The 14,056-nt window shown below is 35.6% G+C and overlaps 2 protein-coding genes across 4 annotated transcripts in view; both read left to right on the top strand.

Moving 5' to 3' along the window:
* Window positions 1-989: 989 nt before the first annotated feature.
* Window positions 990-14,056, top strand: part of LOC142641584 (geranylgeranyl transferase type-2 subunit beta 1-like) — a 24,293-nt gene continuing 11,226 nt past the window's right edge. For all 3 annotated transcript variants that reach the window (XM_075816031.1, XM_075816032.1, XM_075816033.1), the window contains exons 1-2: window positions 990-1,151; window positions 1,594-1,691. The gene's annotated coding sequence lies outside the window, so the exon portion shown is untranslated. The remainder of the gene's footprint in view (window positions 1,152-1,593; window positions 1,692-14,056) is intronic.
* Window positions 11,828-13,042, top strand: LOC142639829 (uncharacterized). Its single transcript, XM_075813966.1, has 3 exons — window positions 11,828-11,908; window positions 12,621-12,750; window positions 12,822-13,042. Exons 1-3 carry the CDS (start codon window positions 11,828-11,830, stop codon window positions 13,040-13,042), a joined length of 432 nt encoding a protein of 143 aa, XP_075670081.1.

Here is a 14,056-nt window from a genome sequence, read left to right as displayed (position 1 = left end):
CTTGAGTAATGTCTAATACTGTTCTAAGACTTAAAGAATCTTAAACTAAACATGTTTTATCTCTCGGTTTGCCAACTTATATAAAATTAGAACCTAAACATTTATTCCTAAATATTTAGAACCTAACAACCAACAAACAAAATCTAGGATAGAAATTGCAACGAAGCACTCCAAAATTTCAAGGCTTGATATGCAGACAACATTAGTAATTTTTTTTTTTGAAAGCACAACATTAGTAATTTGAAATTAGGGTTTCGAATTAAAGCCATTACTGTGGGTGATCTGGGTGGTGAGCTGGGACACATAGTGCAAAACATCAAAGACATTTCATCCTCTTTTTCCTGGTGCTCTTTTCAGCATTTGAAAAGGAGTGGCAACAGAGCAGCCCATGAGCTTGCAAGAGCTGCTAGAATTTCTAGTGTTTCTCAAGTTTGTAAAGGTGTGTGTCCAAGCTTTGTGGAGCATGTAATTTTAGAGCAGGGCAGCGTGTAGCTGTTTGTTTTTGGCCTTCCTGTTGTTGCTTTGTTTCTCTCTTTGTAGCTCAATTTCAAATAAATGAAAGCTTTTCGTTTTCCCCATCAAAAAAAAAAAAAAAAAAAAAAATCGGGATGCGGAAGGATTAAAAAGAAAAAAGAAAAGGAAAATGAACAATTTTCTCAAAAGGAGCAGTAACCAAAACAATCCCCTTTAAGCTAGTCATGCATGGGTTCACTACTTAGGAGTGCGAGAGAGAAAGAAGTTCTGGTTCTTTTTTTTTGTTTTTTCTTTTATGCGGTAACTTGGACTACCAGTAATTGGTATTCCATTAAACTAAAATATACGGCCAAGATTAAAACCATTGAAACTGATGGCCAAGATTTAGCCCATACAATAGCGTCAGGTTTGGGTTTTCTGTTTTTGTTTTTAGGATTTTTTTAATTAGTTAATTTAAAATTTAAATCCCGAATATTTTAATTAGAGATATAAAGTGTCAAAACCAATTAAGATATAGTATAATGTTTAAAAAAGAAAAAAAAAAGAAAAAACAAAAAAGAGAAACAGCTTGGTGTTCCTTAAAAAAAGACTCACACACGGCAAGGTCAGATCGTCATCTCCGGCGACATCGGTAGCCGCTCCAGCGACAAAGGCGAGGTCATATCACGGCATCTCTGGTGGGTTTTGCATTGGGTTTTCTTATGGCGGTGGTGGTGGGTTGGGGGAGGTTGATGTTGGCTCAATTTTTTTTTTCTTCTTCTTCTTCTTCTTCACAATGAAGGTTGAATCTTCTCTTCTTCTTCACAGTGAAGTGAAGAGAGTACAGGGAGAGGATGTGAGAAAAAAATAAATAAAAAACAAATAGGGTACAAAGCTACGTAATCGAGTACCTATGAACAGTGTTATAGAGCCACTGACGTGGGTAGTTTACTTTTTGAACAAAAAATGCGTAAAATTAGTAACTTTTTGTATTTTACAATCACTGGTGTGATTGCTGCGCGAAGTTGTTTCGCTTTTCAGTTTTCAGCCTAATGAAAAACAGAAATGCCCATGAAAGTTTCACATGATAAGAATTGACAAATAGAAACCTTTATAAGCCACATTTTCTAACTGACACAGAGACGGAGACACCAGAGGCGAAGAAGAGTGAGAATCGAGGGCGTCGCTGCCTGTGACTCAGAATCAAAATTGAAAGTCGGCTTTTGAACTGAAAACCGGTAATCTTTCTACTTGTCATTCTCGTCGCCTAATTTTTGGTTTCTGTTAGATTGAATTTATTGGCTTTTAGAATTCTCATTTTACTAATAATGCCCCTCCTTTATTAATTATTACCCACTGTTTGAAATTTCATTATCGATTCATTGCATTTACATTTGACATTGTTTTCTGATACGATGCAGTGTGTGTTTGGCTCCTGTAATTCAGTTATTTTTGCTACTATTTATGAGCTCACAGTATTTTTTGCTACTATTCATGGGTCATCTAGCTTTTATTTACCCTACTTTCAGCAAAAATCTTCAGATTCAGCAATCACAGCAAATTTTATTTTATTATTATTATTTTTTCAGTAGATAGACCATTTGATTCGTAATTAGTTGTATTACTTTACTGGACAAGCATCATGTTAAGGCACCGCTGATCAAGTATAGGGGTTTTGGTCTATCCAAAAGCTAATTTATCTTGGCTTGCATGTATGTATGACAATCTGCCTAATTCAAACACCTTACTTATGGCCTTCTTGTTAGATCTTGGTGGTATTACTGTATTACTTCAATACACCATCACTCTCAAGGCTGTGATGCATTAAGTAAAAGGCTTAATAGACTGTAGAGGTGATCAATCCCAATGGAACTGCTGGGGATAGGTGTATTTTTAAATATGCTCTTTTTGTGCGTTTCATTTAGCTTAACTAATAAAATGTCTTGTCATCGAATAAGGGCCTTAGTTTGAATCTTGTTTACACAAACAAGAAACACATTTGTATCTTGACTTGATGTTAAAAAGCAATCATTATGGAGCGGGTGTCATAGCTTTCAAGTATCATCATATCTATCAAAAAAGAAATGTACTCTCTTCTATGTTTTGTTTGTCAATTATTTCATTTTGGGACTGCCCTAAATATGTCGCTTTGAAAGTCAGTAGTCAATGCACACAATCTTAATAACTTTCATAGTTTACCAATTTTTTGATAAGTACACATGTAGTATACAAGCTGAACATCACAAAGGAACTCTAAAATTACAATGATCAATAAGCTCAAATAACTTTGAGAAAGAGAACCTCCCTGAAGCTTATTTGAGAAAAAGAAAAAAGAAAAAAGAAAAAAAAAAGTCCCTTTCAAATGTAAACTTGTCTTCTTGTACCCTTCAAAGTACCTTGCATTTCTTTCTCCAAATACTCCACATCAAGCAATGGGGATTGGCCTTCCAAATTTCACTACTCTGATGTCGCCCAACTTGACATAGCCAACAAGCTAGTAAGTCATTAAGCATCCTAGGCATCACCCACAAAATCCCAAAAAGGGTGAAGACCATTCCCCACAATTCTCTAGCAATAGGGCAATGCAACAGAAATTGATTCATTGTGTCCTCATCCCTCTTGCACATAAAATACCAATTCACCTAGATAATGTCACGCTTTCTCAGGTTCTCTGTTGTTAGGATATTCTTCAAGGAAGCAACCCAAAGGAAGAAAGCCACTTTAGTGGGGACTTTTGGCTTCCAAAGTCCCCACTGAAGTGGCTAGTTTACCATTTATTTGAAGAGTCTATGCCTTTTTTCCATGCGTTTTAGTTGAGTTTACATAAAGAAAGGTACTTTTTGGAAAGGGTAATTTTGTGTTTAAAACACAAAGCATTAAATGGTGTCCCTTAAAAAGTTGGTTTTTTTAAAAGTGGACAAACAAAATGTGAAGGGGGTACCTCCCAAATAGCTGAACTACTTTTCAGTGACATCTCTTCTCATGAAAGCTACATTGACCAAAGCTCTAAGACAAAAGCTTTACTGCTAATAGCAATCTCAAACTTGCCTTAAGGGCCTATTTGGTTAGCAAATTTTTGATAATTTAAAATTGCAGTGGGTTTAAACCTCTGACTGTTTGAATTTTTGAGAAATAAGATCCCAATGTTTGGTAGTCCCTACCAAACTAGTTTGAGAAATCCTGAGAGGTTTGTTTGTTTGTTTTTTTTTTCTCTCTCATAGCTGTCTTATAAAAATAAGAAAAGAAATCCTGAGAGTTTAAAGTAAAATCAATGGGAAGTAAAAAAAACCCATGTGACCATTATGGTAGGTGAGACTTGGCAAGGAAATATAACTAGGCTATATATATATATATACATATATATATATATATATATATATATATATATATATATATATATATATATATATATATAGAGGCAAAGTTGAGAGAAAATCTAATTAGATTTTAAATTGGAATTCAATTTGAGTCTAATTTTGTATCATGTGTCCCATCTAATCTAAGTTTTTAAAATTTTGTTCCAAGTTAGTTAATTCAGTATAAAAATTGGAATTCAATTTGAGTTTAATTTTGTGCCACATATCTTATCTAATGTAAGTTTTTAAATTTTTATGCCAAATGAGTTAATTCAATGTAGAAAATGAGGAGGTGAATTTTTATGCCAAGTGACTAAAGATGGTCCATTACTAAACTAGTTTATATATATATATATAACCGATGCTTACAAAAAGTTTAATTAGATTCAAAATATAATTTTACTTTTGTTAGCTTTTCATACAAACTAAATTATCTAGTTTTTTGTTATTTTTTCTCTGAACTAATAAACATATTTTTTATATTGTTTCTATTCAAATATTTTGTATGCCAGGATCTTGACTGTTTGAATTTTTGAGAAATAAGATCCCAATGTTTGGTAGTCCCTAACAAACTAGTTTGACTGTTTGAGAAATCCTGAGAGGTTTGTTTGTTTGTTTTTTTTTTCTCTCATAGTTGTCTTATAAAAATAAGAAAAGAAATCCGGAGAGTTTAATGTAAAATCAATGGGAAGGAAAAAAAACCATGTGACCATTATGGTAGGTGAGACTTGGCAAGGAAATATAACTAAGTTATATATATTAATAGACAAAGTTGAGAGAAAATCTAATTAGATTTCAAATTGGAATTCAATTTAAGTCTAATTTTGCGCCATGTGTCCCATCTAATCTAAATTTTTAAAATTTTGTGCTAAGTTAGTTAATTCAGTGTACAAATTTGAATTCAATTTGAGTTTAATTTTGTGCTACATATCTTATCTAATGAAAGTTTTTAAATTTTTATGCCAAGTGAGTTAATTCAATGTAGAAAATGTGGAGGTCAATATAAATAAACCATAAAAAAACTTAATCATATATATATATATATATATATATATATATAATAGATGCTTACTGAAAGTTTAATTAGATTCAAAATCGAATTTTGCTTTTGTTAGTTTTCTATACAAACTAAATTAGCTAGTTTTTTGCTGTTATTTTTTCTCTGAACTAATGGGCATATTTTTTATACTGTTTCTATTCAAATATTTTGTATGCCAGGATCTTGAACATAATAAATTGTAATTAAGCTGAATAATCTCATGCACCTATCCTCATTCAATATAAGAGATACTATTGGACCAATTTATTCTTTTATTATGTGTTGTATTTAGTGAAATTTCACGAACAATGATTATATGATTATGAATTGATATTGTAAACGTAGTATCCAATAATGATTTTCAAAATTATATACATAATAGCAGTGTAATGAGAAACTTGGCGTAACCAATATCATGAAAATTGCGAGAAAAAATTATTTTGGTAACTCCAAATGTCTTGGTTGAACTAATATCCTATATGCTTCATAACCCAAGCTAACATCAATAACACTATTATTCATCATTTTTGTGTGTAAGAACGGGTTACATACTTATTCTAATAAAGTGCAAGACACGGGAGATTTAAATTCTTAGCTTTTAGATGAGATTTAGAATCTGATAAATTCATGGAATTGAGATATCCCATGAATTTAAAACTGATACAATATTAGTCAACTAAACACATAATTTTGGTGAGAATTTTAAATTTTCACCTTATCAAACCCAACTTTTAAGCATACTTATCAGAACCTTGGTGAGCAATAAACCATTAAGGGAGTGGTATGATGGTTCACTAGTTCAGTCGTTGTATTAATAATATACTAGCTTGTAACTCCATCCATATGTATGTTAATACTTAAAAGATATACATTAAGACGCATAGTATAATTCCTACATGTATAATTTAAGTACTATTGATATGTAGTGAACGTTTGGTTTGCGTGTCTCTCCCCTTGCGTTTGCGTTTTATTTTTTTATTTTTTTAAACTAGTGCCTGTTCATGTCCCATGAACAGTGCATTTACGCTAATGAACAGTAACCGTAGTATGAACAGTAATTTTTTAATTATTTTTTTATATTGTTTTCAGTTTTTAGCAAAATAAGCGGTATTCAAATGGACCCATAGTCATTCTTATATTTTGTTAACTCTTTAAAAAATCTTGTAAAAATATTATTAGATAGAAAATGTAAAATTTTCATATTTTTTTTTAAATTTTTTTATTAATTCTTAATTTTTGATATAGTGAAGCACTTTTTTTTAAGGTTCATTAATTTTAGACTTTTTGTTTTTTGTACTCAATAACTCAGATGAATATTTATGATGTGATCTCATATTTGACTCCAAATTTAAGAAATAAATTTATCTAAAAATATATAATTTAGGACACATGGCGCAAAATTAGGCTTCAATTGTAGAATCTAATTGGATTTTTTCTAAGTTTTAGCTATATATATATATATATGTGGGCCCGAGGACCGAGAATAAGGCTTAGGGGTTGTAGTGAAGGATGGTAGGGTTGAGGGTCGCGGAACCGAGGAAGAAGGCTGCTTGGAAAGGTGCAGAGAGGAGTCTAGGAATACATGGCTAAGAGGGAAGTCTCTGGCTTGGGGTTGCAAGCCTATGGGTTCTGCATTAATTGCCCTGTAGCTAGCTTCCTGGCCGCATTAAATGGAGGGCAACAACTTTATTAGTTGCATTGATGTGGAAGTGACCTGAACAGTGCAGATGACAGCTAGACAGTTTCTTTCCACCACCTTCTACCAACTGTGGGAATGGACAAGTGTCAAAGGAGAAAATTGGTTAGGTGGGAGATGAATGGTTGAGATGCAAGGAAGGAAAGAGTATATATAGGGAGAAGGGAGATTGCATAATGGTGGGGGAAAAAAGATCAAGAAAAGGAGAGATGAAAAAAATAAGAACATGGTCAGAACAGTGTGATGAATAGTATTACTTTGTTGTAACCTATGCCTCCTCAGGAAGGCTTTAATTGAACAGTTGAACCATTAAATCTAAGGATTTCATCTTTTTCTTCTGAGTCCAATCCTCAGAACAGGACTATTCGTTGTTGTGTTGTTCTCTCTCTACAAATTCTTTGTTTTGGGCCTTAAATGAGTTGATCCAATCACTGTTCTAAGTGGGCTATTCTTCAAACCCAGTATTTTTAGGTCCTTACAAGGTAAAAAACACATATAATATAAAGGTAAACTATATAAAAAAATGAGCTGGTACTCAATAAATATGCATGTACTCTAAAGATTAAATTAATAGAATATTATTTTTCATTAAATTTATTATTCAAATATAATTCTTTATATAAAAATGACTAAAAAAAGGACTCTTGAATTGATCTTTGACTACTTATTTCAAGTTTAAAAGAAAAATAAAAAACCTATACATAAAAGTGTAAACTAAAGGAAAGTATGATTATTTTGATGAAAATAATGTAATATTAAGAAACTGGATGGTTTAATCATGTAATTTAGTATTTTTTTTTCTAAAAAAACTGTTGGCTTTTCATAGTTTATCATTTTTTTGTTGTTGTGAATTTGGCATATTTCTTTTATATGTCGACTCAGGATTTTGCACAGTTCACCAGTTTAATGCTCACACTACTTATTTCAAGTTTAAAAGAAAAATAAAAAACCTATACATAAAAGTGTAAACTAAAGGAAAGTATGATTATTTTGATGAAAATAATGTAATATTAAAAAACTGGATGGTTTAATCATGTAATTCAGTATTTTTTCTAAAAAAACTGCTGGCTTTTCATAGTTTATCATTTTTTTGTTGTTGTAAATTTGGCATATTTCTTTCATATGTCGACTCAGGATTTTGCACAGTTCACCAGTTTAAGGCTCAACTGTTGGTTGGGTATGGTTTTGATAACTATATCATGTACCCCGATTTGTTCAACGGGTTAAATTTGAGATCCGAGGATCTGGAAAGGTATGACTTACTGTGGTAGGTTTTGATGGAAAAATGGTGGTTCCCCAGGGAATGATTAGATTGCCTGTTCAAGTCGAGGATGAGGAAGTGCAAGTCAATTTTATTGTTGTTAAAGCTTATTCTCCTTACACAACCATCTTGGTTAGGTCGTGGCTTCATGCGATGGGTGCGGTCTCGTCGACATTGCACTTGAAGGTCAAGTATCCCACTCATGGAAGAGTGGGAGAGTTACTCGGCAGTCAGGCAATGGTAAGACAATGTTTGGTATCTGCAATTACCTGGCCTCCCGATCATCCTAGAGTGGAGGTAGGCAAGGAAATTCCATAGCAGCTAAAGGGCCCTGTAAAGGGACATGAGGTCGGGACATGTGGTGAAGCGTTTGAGGACCTGGAGGGGGTGTTAATAGAGGAGGACGAGGAAAGGTATTTTCAAGTGGGCTCCCATTTGCCAGACTTGGAGAAAGTAAAGTTGGTGAAGTTTCTGGAAGCCAACATTGATGTTTTTGCTTGGACTACGTATGATGTCCCAGGGATTGACACTGAGTTTATTTGTCATCAGTTGAATGTTAATCCCGAGGTTGTGCTGCGCAAACAGCCTCTTCGGCGTGTGTCTTGGGACCACGTCAAGGCAATAAGGATAGAAGTGAACAAATTGAAGCAAGCTGGAGTTATTAAGGAAATCTTCTATCTCTAGTGGTTGGCCAACACTGTGGTAGTTAAAAGGAAGAATGGGAAGTGACGAGTCTGTGTAGACTTTACTGATCTGAATAAAGTATGTTCAAAGGATCCCTTCCCCATTCCTAGAATTGATCAGTTAGTGGATGCTACTGTGGGGTATCCCCGGATGAGCTTCTTGGACGCTTTCCAGGGTTATTGTCAAATACCCTTATCATTGCTCGACCAGGAGAAGACAGCTTTTCGTGCTCCCAATGGAAATCACCATTACCGGGTGATGCCTTTTGGCCTCAAAAATGCAAGATCCACGTATCAAAGATGGTGACTCGAATGTTTGAGTCACAGATAGGAAGGAATATAGAGGCTTACATTGATGATATGGTGATTAAGAGCAAGCGTGCAGAGGATCATTTGGTAGACTTGGAAGAGATATTCTTAGTTGTGAGAGAACACAAGTTACGCTTGAATGCCTCCAAGTGTTCCTTTGGGGTTAGCTTGGGGAAGTTTCTTGGTTATATGGTAACGCACCGGAGAATTGAGGTCAATATTGATTAGATTAAGGCCATCAATGGCTTTCATCCTCCTCGGAATCCCAAAGAGGTGCAGAGATTGACTGGAATGACAGCTGCTTTAAATAGGTTCATCTGCCGATCCGCGGACAGGTGTCGTCCATTTTTCCAACTTCTTCACAAATGAAAAGATTTTCATTGGACGAGGAGTGCGTAATGGCCTTTGAAGATCTTAAACAATATTTATCCAATCCTCCCATACTTTCTACGCCCGAGAAGGAGGAAGTGTTGTACGCTTATTTAGTAGTCACGGACTATGCTGTCAGCCTCGTCCTGGTCAGGAACGTGGATGGGATTCAAAGGCTTGTCTACTATGTTAGCAAATCTCTGCAAGATGCTGAAAGACATTACCTACCCTTGGAAAAGGCAGTGCTGGCTATTGTACACGCCACGAGGAAGCTCCCTCATTATTTTCAGGCCCACACTATGGTGGTGCTCACCCAGCTCCCTTTACTAGCTCTTCTGAGGAAATTAGATTACATTGGCAGAGTGGCAAAATGGGGAATAAGATTCGGGGCCTACGATGTCAAGTACATGCCTGGGACTGCCGTCAAGGGGCAGATCCTCGCAGACTTTGTGGCAGAATTCACCGAGGGTAACATCGGGAGGGACGAGGATATTCTGGGGGTAATGGTTGCCTCAACCATCATTATTCCCTTATGGGAGGTTTACACTGATGGAGCATCTAACCGAAAGGGAGTAGGAATTGGTATTGTGTTGATTACTCCTGAGAAGTTGATCATGGAGAAATCATTACTGTTAGGTACTTAGTTTTCCTAGCGACTAATAATGTGCACAGTATTCAAGTGGGACCAAGCTAGATGGATCTTATAATGGCTTTTTTGAAACAAGGTTTGTTGCCCAAGGACAAGGTTGAGGCAGAAAAAGTGCGTAGAAATGCTCCCCGCCATTGGTTATCTGAAGAGCAGAAGTTATACAAGCGCTCTTATTCAGGGCCATATTTGCTGTGTGTACATCTTGAGGCTGTTGAGCCCTTATTAGAAGAATTGCATGAAGGCATATGCGGGAGTCACACTGGTGGAAGGTCTTTAGCTCACAAGGCTCTTACCCGGATATTGGTGGCCGAGCATGCAAAAAGCCTTTCAGGACTATGCGAAGAAATGTGACCAGTGTCAGAGGTATGCACTGAATATCCATCAACCGGGGGGAGTCCTAAATCCATTATCCAGCCTTTAGCCATTTGCTCGGTGGGGCTTAGATATTGTCGGGTCCTTTCCCCGAGCACTTGGTAATCGAAGATGGCTCTTCGTCGGCATAGACTATTTTAGTAAGTGGGTGGAAGCTGAGCCACTTGCTAACATCAGGGATGTAGATGCTAAGAGATTCATCTGGAAGAATATTGTCACCCGGTTCGGAATTCCACACACTGATCTCAGAAAATGGTTTTTAGTTTGATAGTAAAGCCTTCAGAAGATATTGTGGGGACCTGGGAATTAGGAATGAGTATTGTACACCCGCCTATCCCTAGGGAAATGGTCAGGCTGAGACCACTAACAAGGTTATCGTGGCTGGATTGAAGAAAAGGTTGGATGATGCTAAATGCGTGGATGAGCTACACCATGTGTTATGGACCTATCGCACCACCCCCCGTAGATCAACAGGAGAGACTCCTTTTTCAATGACGTATGGGGTAAAGGCTGTGATCCCTCTGGAGTCAGGATTCCCGACCTTGAAATCTGATTAGTTTAATGTTGAAGAAAACAATCATATGCTCCTTGATAGCCTTGATACAGTTGAGGAGAAAAGAGAAGTAGCAGCAGTTAAAATGGCCTCTAAGTCATAAAATTCAAATTGGAGTCAAAGGTTGCATCTTTGAGCTACGGTTGGTCATGAAGGTAGAGGAATTCAAGGCTAGAAAATAGAGATGGATGTGATGAGGCATATGATTGAAGATTTGTCACAATCTGTGCAAGTCTATAGAGATGGGAACTAGCAAGGGCCTGTACAAAGATTCAGAAAGGTGACTGCAAACCTTGGGTCATATTGGAACTCGGAAGTTGGTCTTTAGGATGAGAATGGCGATATAGAATATGAAAACTCCTTTCTTGGCACAAGATAGATTGAAGGATCGGTTGGTGTGTGCAGTTGAGTTGAATGATGAAAGTTTTAAAAGATTTTGAGCTGTAGACTAGAATTCTATATTGATCTATGATGTCTACTTTGATAATGGTGATTTAAAGCTGAGTACTTCAATAAATTTAAAGAAACTATCCTAGAGAGTGATGCAAACCAAGTTATCTAGGAGAAGTTAAGCCCAAATGGAAAAAAAGCCCATTTGTCCATTGTCTTTTATTTCTGTACTTTATTTTTAGCCTACTATTCTGTCTTGGGTATTTATTTATTTTTTAATAAATAAAATTAAACTATGTCCTGAGTATTTTAAAAGCTTATGTGACTTCAAATGAAGTTGGATGGTTGGGATTTAATTGTTATATGTAACATGAAGGGTTAGAATTCTAGGGTTACTTAATTGTCTTTTAATTCATTGTATTTAATTGTTATATTTAATTGTCTTTTAAGTCATTGTAGTCAGTTTTTCTTATCTACATTATAAAATTTCAAATCTGAATATTTCTTGAGCTCTTTGGGCCTAGAAATTGATATTGATTGTATCAACTTCAATCCTTTTATCTTCCCTTTGCTTTAATGTTGCTGTTGTTGCTACACTAGAAGTACGTCCTTATAGCATCAAGTGGTATCCGAGCAAGAGATCCTAGATCTAAGCCATAGAATTCAAATTTGAGTTAAAAGGTTGCAACTTTATGCTATGGTTGGTCATGGGGGTAGAGGATACAACCATTTTGGGGCTGTTGGAGGTGGGTGGGTTGGTTCTGAGGAGGATGAGGAGGTAAGGGTCAGGTGGTTCAGTTTTATGAGTTCTTGTATGAAGAAACAAAGCAATGGAGGCTAAAGGTTGTGGACTTAATTTTGCTACGATTGGGGAAGCTAAAGTACAGTGTGCTCAAGAAGCCAATTGAGAAATGAGATACTATACAGGTAGTGAAGGATTTTCAGGGAGATAAAGCTCCAGGCCTAGATGGGTTTACCATGGATTTTTTCCAACAATGTTGGAGGGTGGTTAAATCAGATGTGTTAGTTGTTTTTGAGGAGTTCCACAAGTATAGTAAGTTTGTAAAAAAACTTAATGCATCATTTATTGCGTTAATCCTTGATAAGCTAAATGCTAACAATATAAGGGACTTTAGGCCCATCAGACTGATAGGAAATGTATATAAAATTTTGGCCTGAGATGTTTTCCAATAGATTGAGAGGGTCATGGATAAACATATCACTGCTTCACCGAACACATTTGTGGGAGGAAGGAAGATTTTGGATTTGGTGTTTATTGCTAATGAGTGTGCGGGATAAAAAGTCATATCCCTTGCATTATGTAAGCTGGATATAGAAAAAGCCTATGACCTTAACTGGGAGTTTCTTCTCTATCTCTTGGAGAGGATGGGGTTTGGTGAGAAATGGAGAGGTTGGATTCGTACTGTATTACCACGGTACAATTCTCTGTTTTGGTTAATGGTGTTGTGGTTTTTTTTTGGCACTTCTAGGGGATTATGGTAGAGGATCCATTATCCCCTTTGCTTTTCATCTTGGTTGTGGAGGTTCTTAATAGATTGTTGAGGAGCATGGAGGAGGAAGGTCTAATTAAAGGTTTTGAAGTGGGGAATTCTGAAGATGGTGGGTAGTCTATCTCACATTTATTATTTGAAAATGACACCATTTTGTTTTATGATGCTAACACTGAACAGATTTTGTACATTTGGATGTTGTCGACTTGTTTGAGGCGGTATCTGGGTTAAGAGTTAATTTGGGGAAAGGTGAGATGGTGCCAGTGGGTGACGTGGAGAATGTGACTGAATTGGCTGATCTTTTGTATTGTAAGGTGGGGTCTTTGCCAATGATTTACCTTGGCATGCCATTGGGGGTTGCTTTAAATCAATGGCAATTTGGGATCCTACTTTGGAGATAATTGAACATTGCTTAGCTAGTTGGTAGAGGAGGTACTTGTCAAAAGTGGGGAGGTTGACATTATTGAAGAGCATGCTTTCAAGCTTTCCCACACGTATATTTTTTCTCTAAAGCATGCTCTTCAATAACGGCAACCACCCCTAAGCCACCCCATAAGAAATTCCTCTATAACCTCTCTGTTTTATTCGCCACACTAGCTGAATTGTTAGCTGGTGAACCATACAATATATCTGTTCGATACAAAAGAAATATTGGATTTGTAAAAAAACTGATTACACTGCTAGAGTTTTTTTAGAAAAATACCAAACAACACAATTTTATTCGAATTGTTTGGTTTTTAAATGTTAAGTTATTTTGATCATTAATCATACTTTCCTCCAATTTTGCACTTTTATCCATGGGCTTTTAAGTTTTTTGTTTTTGTTTTTTTTTTTGGATACAAAATAGAAATTTTACGCTAGCATAATTTAAGTGTATGTGTGAAGCTCCTTCCTAGAGACTTAAATCCTGACCCTTTCCCTCCTACCCCATAAGAACTTTGTACTTGTGGAATGACCATCACGCCAAGGGTGTGCGGTGGTAAGTTTTGTTTTTAAAGTTGAAGTAAGTAGTCAAAATATCAATTCAAGTGTTAGTCATTTTATATATTAAAAAAAACATTAAATTCTATATTTGAATAACTTTTCTGAAGAATAATATTCTATTAATTTCAATCTTTAGTATGCTTGCATATTTATTCTTAAATTGAATACTGTCTCAATTTCTTTTTACACACACACACACACACACATACGTACGTACGTATTTACATATCTTCAAATAAATCAGTTATTAGTCCAATGGTTGAACCAGTGAGCCATCATACCACTCTTTTGACAGTTCAATGCTTGGTTCAGTTTTGTAACTATGGTCTCACCGCCTCTTTGAAAAATAAATTAGCAATATGTGTAGCATCAAAAGTTTTGGAGCAAGGGATGAAGTGCACCATCTTGAAATAACAATCAAGCATGACAAG

Source organism: Castanea sativa, chromosome 6 (genome assembly GCF_040712315.1).
Source record: "Castanea sativa cultivar Marrone di Chiusa Pesio chromosome 6, ASM4071231v1".
NCBI lineage: Eukaryota > Viridiplantae > Streptophyta > Magnoliopsida > Fagales > Fagaceae > Castanea > Castanea sativa.
The sequence above is the reverse complement of the archived record's forward strand: the minus strand, read 5'-3'. Positions and strand labels throughout refer to the sequence as shown.

What these genes read in the sequence shown, in the direction of transcription:
- LOC142639829 (XM_075813966.1), top strand. Translation starts at nt 11,828, where the DNA reads ATGGTTGGTCATGGGGGTAGAGGATACAACCATTTTGGGGCTGTTGGA. An exon ending in GTTCTGAGGAGGATGAGGAG is followed by an intron (nt 11,909 to 12,620) that starts GTAAGGGTCAGG and finishes TGGCACTTCTAG; the next exon opens with GGGATTATGGTAGAGGATCC. An exon ending in AGTGGGGAATTCTGAAGATG is followed by an intron (nt 12,751 to 12,821) that starts GTGGGTAGTCTA and finishes AACACTGAACAG; the next exon opens with ATTTTGTACATTTGGATGTT.